Source organism: Leiobunum rupestre, chromosome 3, assembly GCF_980474605.1.
Source record: "Leiobunum rupestre chromosome 3, qqLeiRupe1.1.hap1, whole genome shotgun sequence".
Lineage (NCBI taxonomy): Eukaryota > Metazoa > Arthropoda > Arachnida > Opiliones > Sclerosomatidae > Leiobunum > Leiobunum rupestre.
This window is the reverse complement of record NC_143386.1, coordinates 63,011,641-63,023,868: the sequence shown is the minus strand read 5'-3', so window position 1 is coordinate 63,023,868 and position 12,228 is coordinate 63,011,641. Positions and strand designations below refer to the sequence as shown.

Here is a 12,228-nt window from a genome sequence, read left to right as displayed (position 1 = left end):
ATTATCAGGTGGCTGAACAATCTTAATTCTTTTTATCATTTATTTTACTCTATACCACACAACTGATTTTTAGGAACTTTTTACATTCAAGAAAACATTTCTGATTATGCTATTTTTGTAATATTAAGCGCCTGACATAATTTGGTGTTACGCCTTACATTGAATTTAGATATTCCAATAAATATCTTCGATGAAAATCGTTTTCCAGGGGAAGTTTACAAAGTTTCGAACGAACAAATAAAATAAACTATTTCACCTTAAAAACAGAACAAAAAATACACAACCCTTATCCGGATATAGTCTGACTAGAGAATTTCGTTAAAAATAAATCACATTTTATATTAATTTAAATAATTTACCGGGATATTGTATAAACTGGAGGAATCGGAGATTAATTTCACAGTTATTTTTTATTAGAATCTAATTTTAATAATTCAAGAATATGCAAATTAAAACGTGGTTTGGAAATACATTGACGAAATTGAGAACTTGAAAATTATATTTATTTAATAATGTTATTACTTTAAATTCTTATTGGATTTTTATATCTAAAATAAACCCATTACCTTAAAACATTAAAGGGAATGTAATATATATTTTTTAAATAATATTAGTCTAAGAAACGCGGGCATGTTTTTACGGGGAGGAAGAACCGGCAATTTGTTTTGATAAATTTAAAAATCCATAATTTCTTCTATTATTGTTTTGTATAAGTACGTACATGAAGAAACTAGACTAAGGAAGCGGCTGATAGAGGACTAGGATGCCGGACGAACCTCTCCTCGGGCTTGACGAACAGATAGGCGAACGGAGACCTCTGTAGCTCGGCTGCCGCGGCGGCTGCGGCCGCGGCAGCGTGGTGATGCTGCGAAGCCGGAGAGACGCTCGTCGGAGGCTGAGGAGGGCCGCCGGATGATCCGTTCACGGCGGGGAAGTAGCCGCTCGGGGGACACCCGCACGAAATCAGGCTGCCGTACGAACCGTTGAACGCCGCCGCCGCAGCCACCGCCGCCGCCGCGTGACTCTGAGACAAGGACGATAACAAGGAACTGGCCGCCGCTCCGGAAAAGGGAGACATGTCCGATGGTTTACCCAACAGTTCCGACGCGTTCGCGGCTCGCAGTTTGGCCAGACTGTCCAGGCCACCGTAGAGTCCACTCAGATGGGACCCGAGAGACGTCGGTAAAGGCGTTAGCGGGAAGGTGCGGGCCGTGATGGCCTTTTCACTGTCTAGGGGTGACGAGGACAAGGTCGGAGGAGACGACGTGCCGTTGTTGGAGTTGGGAGAACCTCTGGAAGCCGGACTTAACGACAATGGCGGGTTGGCCGGCGACGATGGACGATGGTGGCTCTGGTTGTGAGACGTCGGGGCCATTGACGTCGGGATGTGCCCCACCGAGACGTGGCCCGGATGGCCGGGATGGGGCGGCGGTAACGAAAGATGGTGAGAAGCGTACCGCGCCAACGGGTCCATAGGCATACAAGACGGGTGGTTGGGGTGGTGCATGTTCAAGAAGGGATTCTCTTTCTTAATCATCGGCTTCGGCTTCCTCCTGGGACGGTACTTGTAGTCGGGGTGCTCCTTCATGTGGAGGGCCCTCAGTCGCTTGGCTTCGTCGATGAACGGCCGCTTCTCCGCTTCCGTTAGCTGCTTCCACTCGGCTCCCAGTCTCTTACTGATCTCGGAGTTGTGCATCTTTGGGTTTTCTTGCGCCATTTTGCGTCGTTGGCCCCGGGACCAGACCATGAAGGCGTTCATGGGACGTTTGACGTGGTCCGAAACCACCTTCCCGGACATCCCTCCGTTCCCCGGGCCACCCGCGCCTCCCAGTCGGAACGGGCCCACTCCTTGGGTCAGATGCAGCGGGTGCTGCGGCGGCGAGGGCATCTGGCCCCCTCCGCCGACCATCCCTCCTCCGGCCCCGGGGCCCCCGGGATTGTTTCCGGGATTGGAGCCTGGGACGGCGAACGGGAACGTTCGTTCCCAGAGAAATCGACAATGCAAGAATTCTTCCGTGTTAGCCACCGTTATTAGTGAACCGACTTTCGAAGAAATTAAAGTTTTCGCGACTTTTACCAACAAATTCGTAGATTAAATTGAATCAGAGCCTCGTTTTCGTAAATCGCGCGTGTTGTCGGAATCGGACGTAACCCCTCGATAATCTGTACGCGTCGAGGGCTCGAGAGTGAGTGCGGAACGCGCGCGTTCGGATCTCTATTCCGTGACAGAGTGCCGGCTCTGGGGAGACGATTTTATTACGAGGATATGGCACGGAGGAGAGAGAGATGTAACGACGCCGCTGATTGGCGGCGGAGACGTCCGTCATCCACCTGGCGCCGGCATCCCTTCGAAGGCGGCCGACTCCGCCCATCCTTTGTGGCGGCGATTACGGCATCGCGTTCGGGGGAGGCGCGGCCCCGATTGGAAAAGGGAACGGGGGGAATGAAGGGATCGAGTTGAAGGAGCGCCAAATAGCGCATGAACGCACCCTGACGCCATCTAGCGACAGAAATCCGTGAATGGATGAGATTTTTTATCTCTTTCAATCCGCGGAAGAGCCGGAGCTCCGGTCTCGGCCGCGCCTGGAGAGACCGGTTCTCCAGCGCGATGTCCCGATACGAGAAGACCAGGAGAAAGTCCTCCACACTACGCGGTAAGGAGTTTTTTTTGTACTACTACTACTACTGTGGACGGAGTCTTTTGTGTGGGGTATCTTCTTAGTAATTATAAACGAAGATAAGCTAAAATGACAAGTCGTAAAAGTATCCCTTTGTAATCCGGAAGGTTGATATCGTTTGCAAAAACGCTAAAAGAAAGAGAAGTATTGTTTTCCCTGCCAAGATTTCCAAATAAAAAACGAAAGATTAACAATTTAATCGCGTTACAATGGGTTTGGTTTCTCCTATACTAGAACATAAATCAGCAACTTCCTTTCGCTCTTTTAAAAGTGTTTATCTGATACAATAGAACATTCTATAAATTCCGAGCTAAACCGTCCAAACCCTTGGCAAGACTTTAATGCTTTTGCTGTAGGACTGGATACTTTCATTATTATTTAGTTTGAATGACCAGTCAACCATTGTTGCATGTTTGCCAGATAAAAGATAATAACGAGCCACCCTGGTTCATGAAAAATCGGGCAGTCGTTATTAATAATAATCAGCTAGGCTAATACCCAAGGCACCACCTTAGGCCTAAGTCACCAAGCGACTTTTAAAGCCTTTAATTCAGGTGGCCGGGTTACAATGCGTAGGAGGGTGGTGACAAGCCCTGCAAGCCACGTGAGCCAACAGCTCCCTTCACTAACTATTACCGTTAACCTCAACAAGTTTTTATGGAAGGGGAAACCGAAGATGTCGGGGAAAACCCCTTTAACCAGTGGGGAGAGAATTTGAAAACCCAACGCGGAAGGAGTTGTTCCGAGTTTTCACCTAGTGCCACAAGCTGGGATCGAACCCGGCTTCTCTAGTTGCGAAGCGAAAGTGCTAACCACTCCACCCCCCCCCACGTATTCTGAAGGTTGTACATTTTTCACAAATACGGGATGTTTCAGATTGTCTGACACAAATTTAGATGAATACAATATGGCCTCCCAAATAATGAAATTAGTTTTATCGGTATATGTTTATAAGTATATTATCAGTAAAATAATTAAATAAATATGACAATTAAAATTTTCACCGAAATGATATTCAGATCCCAGTCAATGTCTTAAATTTATACCAACAACGATGATGTACTAACAAGTTCATTTGTAGGTCCAAGTCGAAGTTGGATGAAAGTATCAGTGTTAAAATAAAATATTCGTTCAGAAAATTAACATTAACCAGCAATATAATAATAATAATAATAATAATAATAATAAAAGTATAATATTAAAACATTAATATGTTACTTATACGTTTATTAAATAAGCCACATTTCCAGCTCAAAGTATTCAGATTTATCATTGTTATTTTTCATCCATAAATAATTACAGAAAAAAAGACTCTATTTATGTCTTATTCAACTTGTTAAAAAGTTCCACGCGCGTCTTGATATTTTAGCGTAAACGGGCTCGAGCGATTTCGCGCGTGCTCCCTGAAATATAAAAAAATGCACGAGCTTTTTTACGCTAAATTATGAAAGAGCGCGTGGAACATTTTAACAAGTTGAACAAGACATGAATAATTTATGCTAGCGCCTATTTAAGTTTCGTTCTAAATACCAAAGCTAGGCCCAAAAAAAACCTTATCATTAACCCTAAAAAATGCTCAATGACATCGTATAGTCCACAAATAGGGCACTTTCGGTGGCATCGATATCTATAAAAGGGGGGGGGGGGGAATCCTCATACATCACCACACCAACAAATAAGAACCAATAGTGCAGACAGTTGCCATTTGTGGGTCCATCGTGAATGTCCCATTGATAAGAACGTAAAGGACAGACGAACAAAACGCGGTCGTAAGACGCCGGAAACAGTCGATGGAGTTGAGGCGGAATAAAAACTAACCGAGAGTAACGTTACGGAACCGCTAAAAAATCCTGGGAGGCACGATTTTTGGCGGGGACCAGATCAGGAGGGGGGGGGGAAGGCACACTTCTACACGGTTGTCGGAGGAGATACGAGCTAAGGGGCCCCCTACTATGACATCTCAGTCACCTGATAGCTCAGTCGTTGGCGAAATCAGAGCTCTCGGTGACTTTAAAGGAACTATAGGGTTACCCGTCAGACCCTGTTGGGGCGATGGACCAAGGCTGGGGGAAGGGCGCCCGAAACCGGAAGCGGAAACGAGTTCAGGGTGAATGTGATACCGAAAGACACGTGGATTTGACACCTGAAAGGACCGGAGGGAGGGGGCGTTTGACTGTGCCCTGTGGCCTGCCCCCCTTCCCCGCACCCGATCCCATAAAACGTAAGATTACGGGTTTTGTCACCCCCCTTTCCTCGTACTATTATTATTGTCACAGAGGTATTGTGTAACTGTGTCGCTAACATTACTGTATAGACCAGTGTCCCATTTCTTATCATTTTTCGGACTGCAGAGGAGGGGGGGGGCATTATTTTTTCTACATCGTGATGGGAAAATAGCCAAAGGTCAGATACAGACCTCTATGACGCCATGATGTCATAAGCTAACATTATTTCGCTTTTGTGGACTTTCGGTTTTTGTAAGAGACAAGGGTTTTGTCTAACATGGATAAATATACCGTTATCTCCCCGTAAAGTCGGCTGTACTGTTAAACGTAAGGGATAACGGTCAAAACACTTTTACAGGCGTTTATAGCTCGAAAGTAGATCAGATTACTTTCTGGAGATATTAACAAGTGAGCTATTCAATAATGTTTGAAGTATAAAGCTATTCACAAGACAGACTGCATTACGGGCTTCGTCGCCGTTTTGCGTCCGCTTTGCGAACGCGTCACACGTAGCCTTTGACAGCACCTCGCTAGGGGGTGATTTTTTTCTTGTGATGACGTCACTCCGTTACTAGCTCTCAGTAAAATATTCCCCAAAGTGACAAACTTATAGAACAATATAATAATAATAATAATAATCAGCTAGGCTAATACCCAAGGCACCACCATAGGCCTAAGTTATCAAGCTCTTTTAAAGCCATTAATTCAGGTGACTGGGTTGTAGACTTATGGTATAAATGAGTGTACAAATTACTTTGATGATAATATAATGTAATTTATTCAAATGTAATATAATGTAATGTAATATAATAATTTATGTTACAATTACTTTAAAATATAAATTTTGGACATACCAAATCTCCAAACTGCAACTTTTAAAAACTTTTAAAATAAACCACAATACAATAAAAACAAATACAATGCGAATCGGCGAACCATTGTAAAAGTAGCATTGCAAAACCCAAAAGTTGAAAAGACGAACAACACGCGAGGGCCTAAAGAGGCAAAGTATATAGAGATAAATTTACGTTTTTAACCGTCCAAAAAGTGTGAAAAGCTGAAAAGGGATTTAAGAAGGTTCCTCTTGTCCGTCCAATGAAAGAGTCGAAGGCGGTTCTCCCAAAATGTAACAAAAATTTCGAATTGCTAATTTTCCATAGCGGGTTGGGAAAGGTTCTTGGAATTCAACGGTTTGAATTGGAAAATACCTATGAAAAGCTGGAGTAGCCCGGATAAAACCTTTCGCGACACCAAGCGCTTTCGCGGAGTCACAATGGATCGGACGAAATGGACCAAACTGTATTCCATCCACTGGAACCACATAAACAGTGTACCCCGAAAATAGGAGGAAGAGGGGGAAGCACCCACCCTATCCGCCCCCCCCCCCTTCTTGTCTCAGCCTAGCAGGGCTGCATTTTGAAAAGAATACATTTTATACCATACCACCACCGACGTTATTACTTTACCCGATATTTCGGTGTTCAATCGAGCGACGCAGACCTTACCATCTACTACGGCTACGGTCGAATTAGCGGATAAATGGGGAATCGGACTATTTACTCTAGTATCTCAATCTGAATAGAATTTAAAGGGGAAGTAAGTTCCAAGACTCGATGTATATATATAAATGGGGTAGTTCGATAGTTTTTGCCTTCTCCGCGGCGTGTCGCCAAACGCGCGATATTTTCAATAGAGAAAGGCTTAAGAAACTGCGCCAATCCGGGGGGGTTCGCTTCTTTTATTTCGCGTCCCGATCGCGCGGAGGAATACATTGGCTTCCTTGTTTGCCCAAAAGCGCCCAGTTTTCGGACACAAAAATAGTCTGAGGCCGCGCTTTCAAAAGAAGCGCGTCTCAATGCAGAAACGCCGGAGAATATTGGCCGAGACGTCTCAAACAGAATGCCGACAATGTTTAGACTAAACCGCGACGTTTACCCCTCTATACCAGGTCTTCTTCATTTCGGTGACAATGGAACTCACTTCTTGTCGGCCAATACTATATATACAGTGTGCGTATATATCTAGTGATAGAAGATTTCGAAATATTAATGATGAAAACATTGAAAGAGTTTGGTCTCTTTATCCAAACGAGTTAGTTTTTGTAGATCAACTCCTTTCGAAGTCAACCACGAATGTCCTTCTGGAGTAGGTACTTGACGTGAAGGTGACTATGGGGGGGGGGGGGGTTGAAACATGGCCTTCAATATTAAGTACTGCAAAAATTTAGATTGGTACATACATATTTTATTTTTACAATTTTAGCGAATATACCATAAACATAAGTAATAATAATATATCAGCTAGGGTAATACCGAAGGCACCGCTTTAGGCCTAAGTCATCAAGCGACTTTTGAAGCCATAAATTCAAGTGACCGCGTTACAATGCGTAGGAGGGTGGTGGCAAACCCTTCATGCCAAGCGAGCCAACAGCTCCCTACACTAACTATTACCGTTAACCTCAACACGTTTTTATGGAAGGGGAAACCGAAGAGCTCGGGTGCAAAAGGAGTAGTTCTGAGTTTTTACCCAGTGCCACAAAGCTGGGCTCAAACTTGGCTACTCTTGCTGCGAGGCGAAAGTGCTAACCACTCCGCCACCCCAAACATAATAATTTATTTAAATATAGATATTTTGATTACCATATAAATCATTACGTGGCTTTAGACTGAGAACTCTCCGCCAGTTATTGGAAGTGCCGAGAAATAACCTTCAATATCCGATTTGAATTTTCAGCCAAAGCTTATTCAAAAATCTAAGCGGCTTTCAACAGTAAAAATAACGTTTACTTTGGCCAAATAATGCAACAGTATTGAACCGCAACATACAATTGATTATTAGAAACATTCTCTTCGTTTCTGTAGCTAGTTATTTTTCAATTAAACGCGTTGTCCCTTGTATTTCTAGCCATCACACTTAACCAACAGCAAATTTGCCACCGAAGAGTACAAGGTGTGACGAGTTCCCTGACTTCCCTCTTACGAAATATGTCAAACGAAGAAAATTTATTTCACGTCTAAGATATCAAAACTATTAACCTAGTCTACACTATTACATTTTCTTAGCTGGCTCGTAGGTGTGGCCTATTTTCGTTGTCATGGTAACGAGATTATGTCGGCCATGACATTAAGGCACCAAACAGAATCGTGTTACGTTTTCCCTCATGATCTGTGACGTCGAAGAGTGTAAGAGCGGCTGTTTTATGGCAGGGCTTAGCTACGACCAAAGACAATATAAGGTGGTTTCTTTTCGTGTGTTCTCGGACGAAAAGTGTACTCTTTTTACCCTAAAACGTTTTATTCGCCTGTTCCGGGGATGATAATTACTCCATAAAATATTCACTTGTTCCGGAGTATTAGGGCTACTCTTTTTACTCCTTCTGAAAAGGAGGTGTAAAGGAGTAAAACGAATTTTGTCTTCTGCTAGCCAGAATTTATCCTTCTCGAACTATTCGCTACCACAGAATCGGAGTAAAATGACGTCATATCTTGACTCTTTTTAACCTACTCCGAAATCCCGGAACAAGCGAAAAGAAACCACCTATAGACAGCTCGAACCCTAGATTCAAAATCACTGGGGGCTCAATAGCGATTACCCACTTCCTGTTGGAACTCCGAAAAGGTCAGATCCATAGTTACCACGGTAGCCAACTACAGATAGTTAACCGATGGAGGACGAATTTTCAGAGGTCACGTACCGGTTAATCTGTCTGAATTCTAAGAAACGGAGTTCTATACATTTATAAGAGCTGCTGTTTTAAGACTACAAGCAACCACGTTTAATGAGAGAGAACGACCATGTTATTGTAGCAGCAATTTAGTCGATGACCTTTCTAGGTAGGTCCCAGCGAAACAAACCTCAGAAAAGAATAAAGAATATTAAATTATCACTTAAGCCTAATGAAATAAAAGGAGATGGCAGACAGAATTGACTCGCACCCGCGATAAAGTTATTCTTCTCGTTCCATTATTTTCAATTTCTGGACGATGAGGTCTCCGCGTTTCAAATTCCCGGTTGGGGACGCTGGCAAAACAGCGCTTGGATAATAAGGTTTTGCAAAAATCCACACAGTTTTTGTTATTACAAAAAGGCAAAAAGCGCCCTCGTTCGTTGGAGGCTGGGCGTGAATTTCGGGATGCCCCTGGGATGAAGGGGGGATTTTCAACTTAAAAGATGTCCCGAAAAAGCCAACTTTGCCAATGAAAGTGATTCTGAGCCGCTATTGTCAAGCCCCAATGGCCTCCAATTACCAATTCAGATTGTGCCCATTCTGCGAGAGCCAACATCAAAACCTTGGCCCTTTATTCTGATTCATTCGGAGGAAACAGGGAGAGAACCTAATCAAAATTTTTATTTGATTAACGTCGAAAGGGTATAAAAGAAGGTCCTATTACATTATCCTTGGTTTCGCCGTTTAGAACGAATAAAGCAGTTTCGTTTGTTGTCCCATTATACGACCAGTGTTCAATTGTCCGAAGAAGTTTCGTAAAAGAGGGGCTTTCGAACAACTGGATATCTTGATTTTCACCTATCTAAGACCGTAAATATACAATTTAAAATAAATAAAAGTTTTTGTAGAGCTTAAACAAAGTCTGACTGCCGGATGACGAAACCTGGTAGACGCAACTTTTTAATATTCCAAATAATTCAGAATTCGTATTTTTATTTATGTAACTGGTATTTACTGGTATATATCATCGACGATTTAAGAATCAGCTAGGCTAATACCCAAGGCACCACCTTAGGCTTAAGTCATCAAGTTACTTTTAAAGCCATTAATTCAGGTTAGTGTTCGGAATTGTTTATTAATTATGCACAAAATTTCCGATTTATTTAAAAAAACGCAACCAAGCATTAATTTGAATAAAAGTGGTATTTATTTAAATAATTGTTTGTTTTATTTAAATAATAGGCTTATTCACCTTCGATTATTTAAACATTTTACAATTTTTATTCAACTATTGGTTATTTAAATAAATATTATTTAAATATAGCCGAGCTTATTTTATTCATGGATAAAAATTAATCGACTGACGAACACTAATTCAGGTGGCCGGGTTACAACGCGTAGGAAGGTGGTGGTCACTCTTTCATGCTACGGGAGCCAACAGCTCCCTACAATCACTATTAACGTTAACCTCAACAAGTTTTTATGGAAGGGGAAAGCGAAGGGCTCGGATGAAAACCCCTTAAACTCGTGGGGAAAGAATTTGAAAACTCAACCTGTAAGGAGTTTTTTTGGTGGGGGTGAAATTTTTACACCATTTACAGTACATACAAAAAACCACTTTTGTAAAATAAAAGCTTTTAATTATTTAGAAACTGCTACGGCCGTTTAAACGTCCTAGCCTTGTCGTCAGGCGAGTACAGAATGAAATCAGGGTGAAATATTGGTGGTTGGGTCAATGACGCGACAAAAATAATATTTAATTTTGTATGTATAAGAGCAAACAAATGAGTTAAACAAAATTATTCAAGTTGGATTTTTAATCGGTTTTAGATACGGTAGAACACGATCGTGGGCGGAACCATCCTGATTATTAGTTTGATGATTTAAATTTTTTAGTTTTTTTTTTAGTTTTTTTTTAGTTTTTAACTAATTTTGCCTCACTTATTTCGGTTAGGACGAAGAATGGGCCGTAGCGATTTTTAAATAATTAAAAGCTTTTATTGTACAAAAAAGCTGTGTTCTTATTCACTTATTTTTATGTACAAGACAGTGGTGTAGCTAGCATGGGTGACACCCGGGGTGGATATCATGGTGTGCTACTTACCACACCCCCCTAGCTACGCCACTGGTACAAGATAGTCCAATCTCACTAGTATTTATACATTAATTTACTACTACCTTGAAATTTTCAAAATTGGGGATTTGCTAGGTTTGAAAAACACTGTGACTTAGGAGCAACAAACAATACCCCACACAAGGAGAACGCAACCCGTCAAAAGTCGTAGATATTCTTATGTACATTTTTCATTGGCTAGACGCTTTAGCGCCTGCTGCCGTCAGAAGGGGGAAATTCGGAAATTTTCTCCCCCCCCCCCGCCCGTAAAACGTTCAGCTTAATGAAATTCGTACACAACCCTTCGTTAGCGTGTTTAAAGGCTAGCTGCGTTTTCCTTGTGTTTGTTGCTCCTAGCTGTGACCATTTATTGCATTGAAGCGACAATATATGTGTGTTATCAGAGGTATATAATATATTTTTCGGAAGTAGTATCTATCTAGGATATAAAAATAAAACATGTACCTTTGCAAGCTCGGGGTCATTTTAATTCGGTGCGAATTTCCGGCACAAAATTTTCCAAGGCTACTACTTTGCTTAAAAACGTACATTGTACAAATTAGGCTTGCTAGAGGTATATACTTATTTATAAACTATTTATTTAAAATAGTTTAAGAAAATAACTTTAATAACGAATTTCCCCGGCGCAATGTAATCTTCTACGTATTTCGAAAAATCAGTCTGAGCCCGCCAAGATACATGTTTCAAGATAATAACATTAGCTTTATAGGTAGATATAAATTAATATCTAACCTTAAGACTATGAAGGCCACCCTAAGTTTGAATTGGGCGTAAGGACCCACGTATTAAGCACTAAACAGGTGCGAGATAAATGAAAAATTAGGAACTACGCTACCTGGCGGAGAAAAAGAGCAAATCCTACCAATCCCCCTCACCCTTACCACCTATACTACCTCTTGCCATCTACGAACCAGTTTCCGGTAGCATGCATTGGGGGATTTGTGCATAAGTTTCTGTTTTTCACCACTAGGTGGATTCAGGTAGCCAGTTTGGACAGTCATTAACCTAACTTTAAAATTCCATTATTTTCAAACTTAGGGTGGCCTTGAAATACTTCTGACATCCTGATAATTATTCAAAATTATAGTAAATTTCCTAATCATTTCTGAACTCAGACTGATTTCGTATTTCTCACAGAAGCTAAATTTAGCGGCAACGTCTGCAAAGTCAAAAAGCGCCATTTATATACCCGAGTATTAAACACATAAACTTTAAATTAACAAAAGAAATTTTCCATTCTTATAAATTGTTTACAAATGAAAGAATAAATTTCACCACAAATCGATCTTGAGGGGGAACCAGAAGCCAACTTCATATTAGCCCTGTTGAAAAGATCTTCGACAAAAGGTGTTTGAAAGAGCGTTTTCATTGAATTATAAATAAACGTTCCGGAGAACAAGGATGAAAACAATATTGCAAAAGGATCACGCTAGTCCTATACCTCAATTATTGACGCTATGTTCTATAGAAAATGATAGGGTTTATGTCTTTTATTCATCACCCGTTGCCAGCCACCACGCGAAA

The 12,228-nt window shown here is 41.7% G+C and overlaps 1 protein-coding gene across 1 annotated transcript; it reads right to left on the bottom strand.

Annotated features, from left to right (window-relative positions):
• Positions 1-542: 542 nt before the first annotated feature.
• On the bottom strand, positions 543-2,214 carry LOC149954174 (uncharacterized). The gene has a single exon (XM_090170288.1). It carries the CDS (start codon positions 1,907-1,909, stop codon positions 731-733), a length of 1,179 nt encoding a protein of 392 aa, XP_090026414.1. The 5' UTR covers positions 1,910-2,214; the 3' UTR covers positions 543-730.
• Between the last annotated feature and the right edge of the window lie 10,014 nt (positions 2,215-12,228).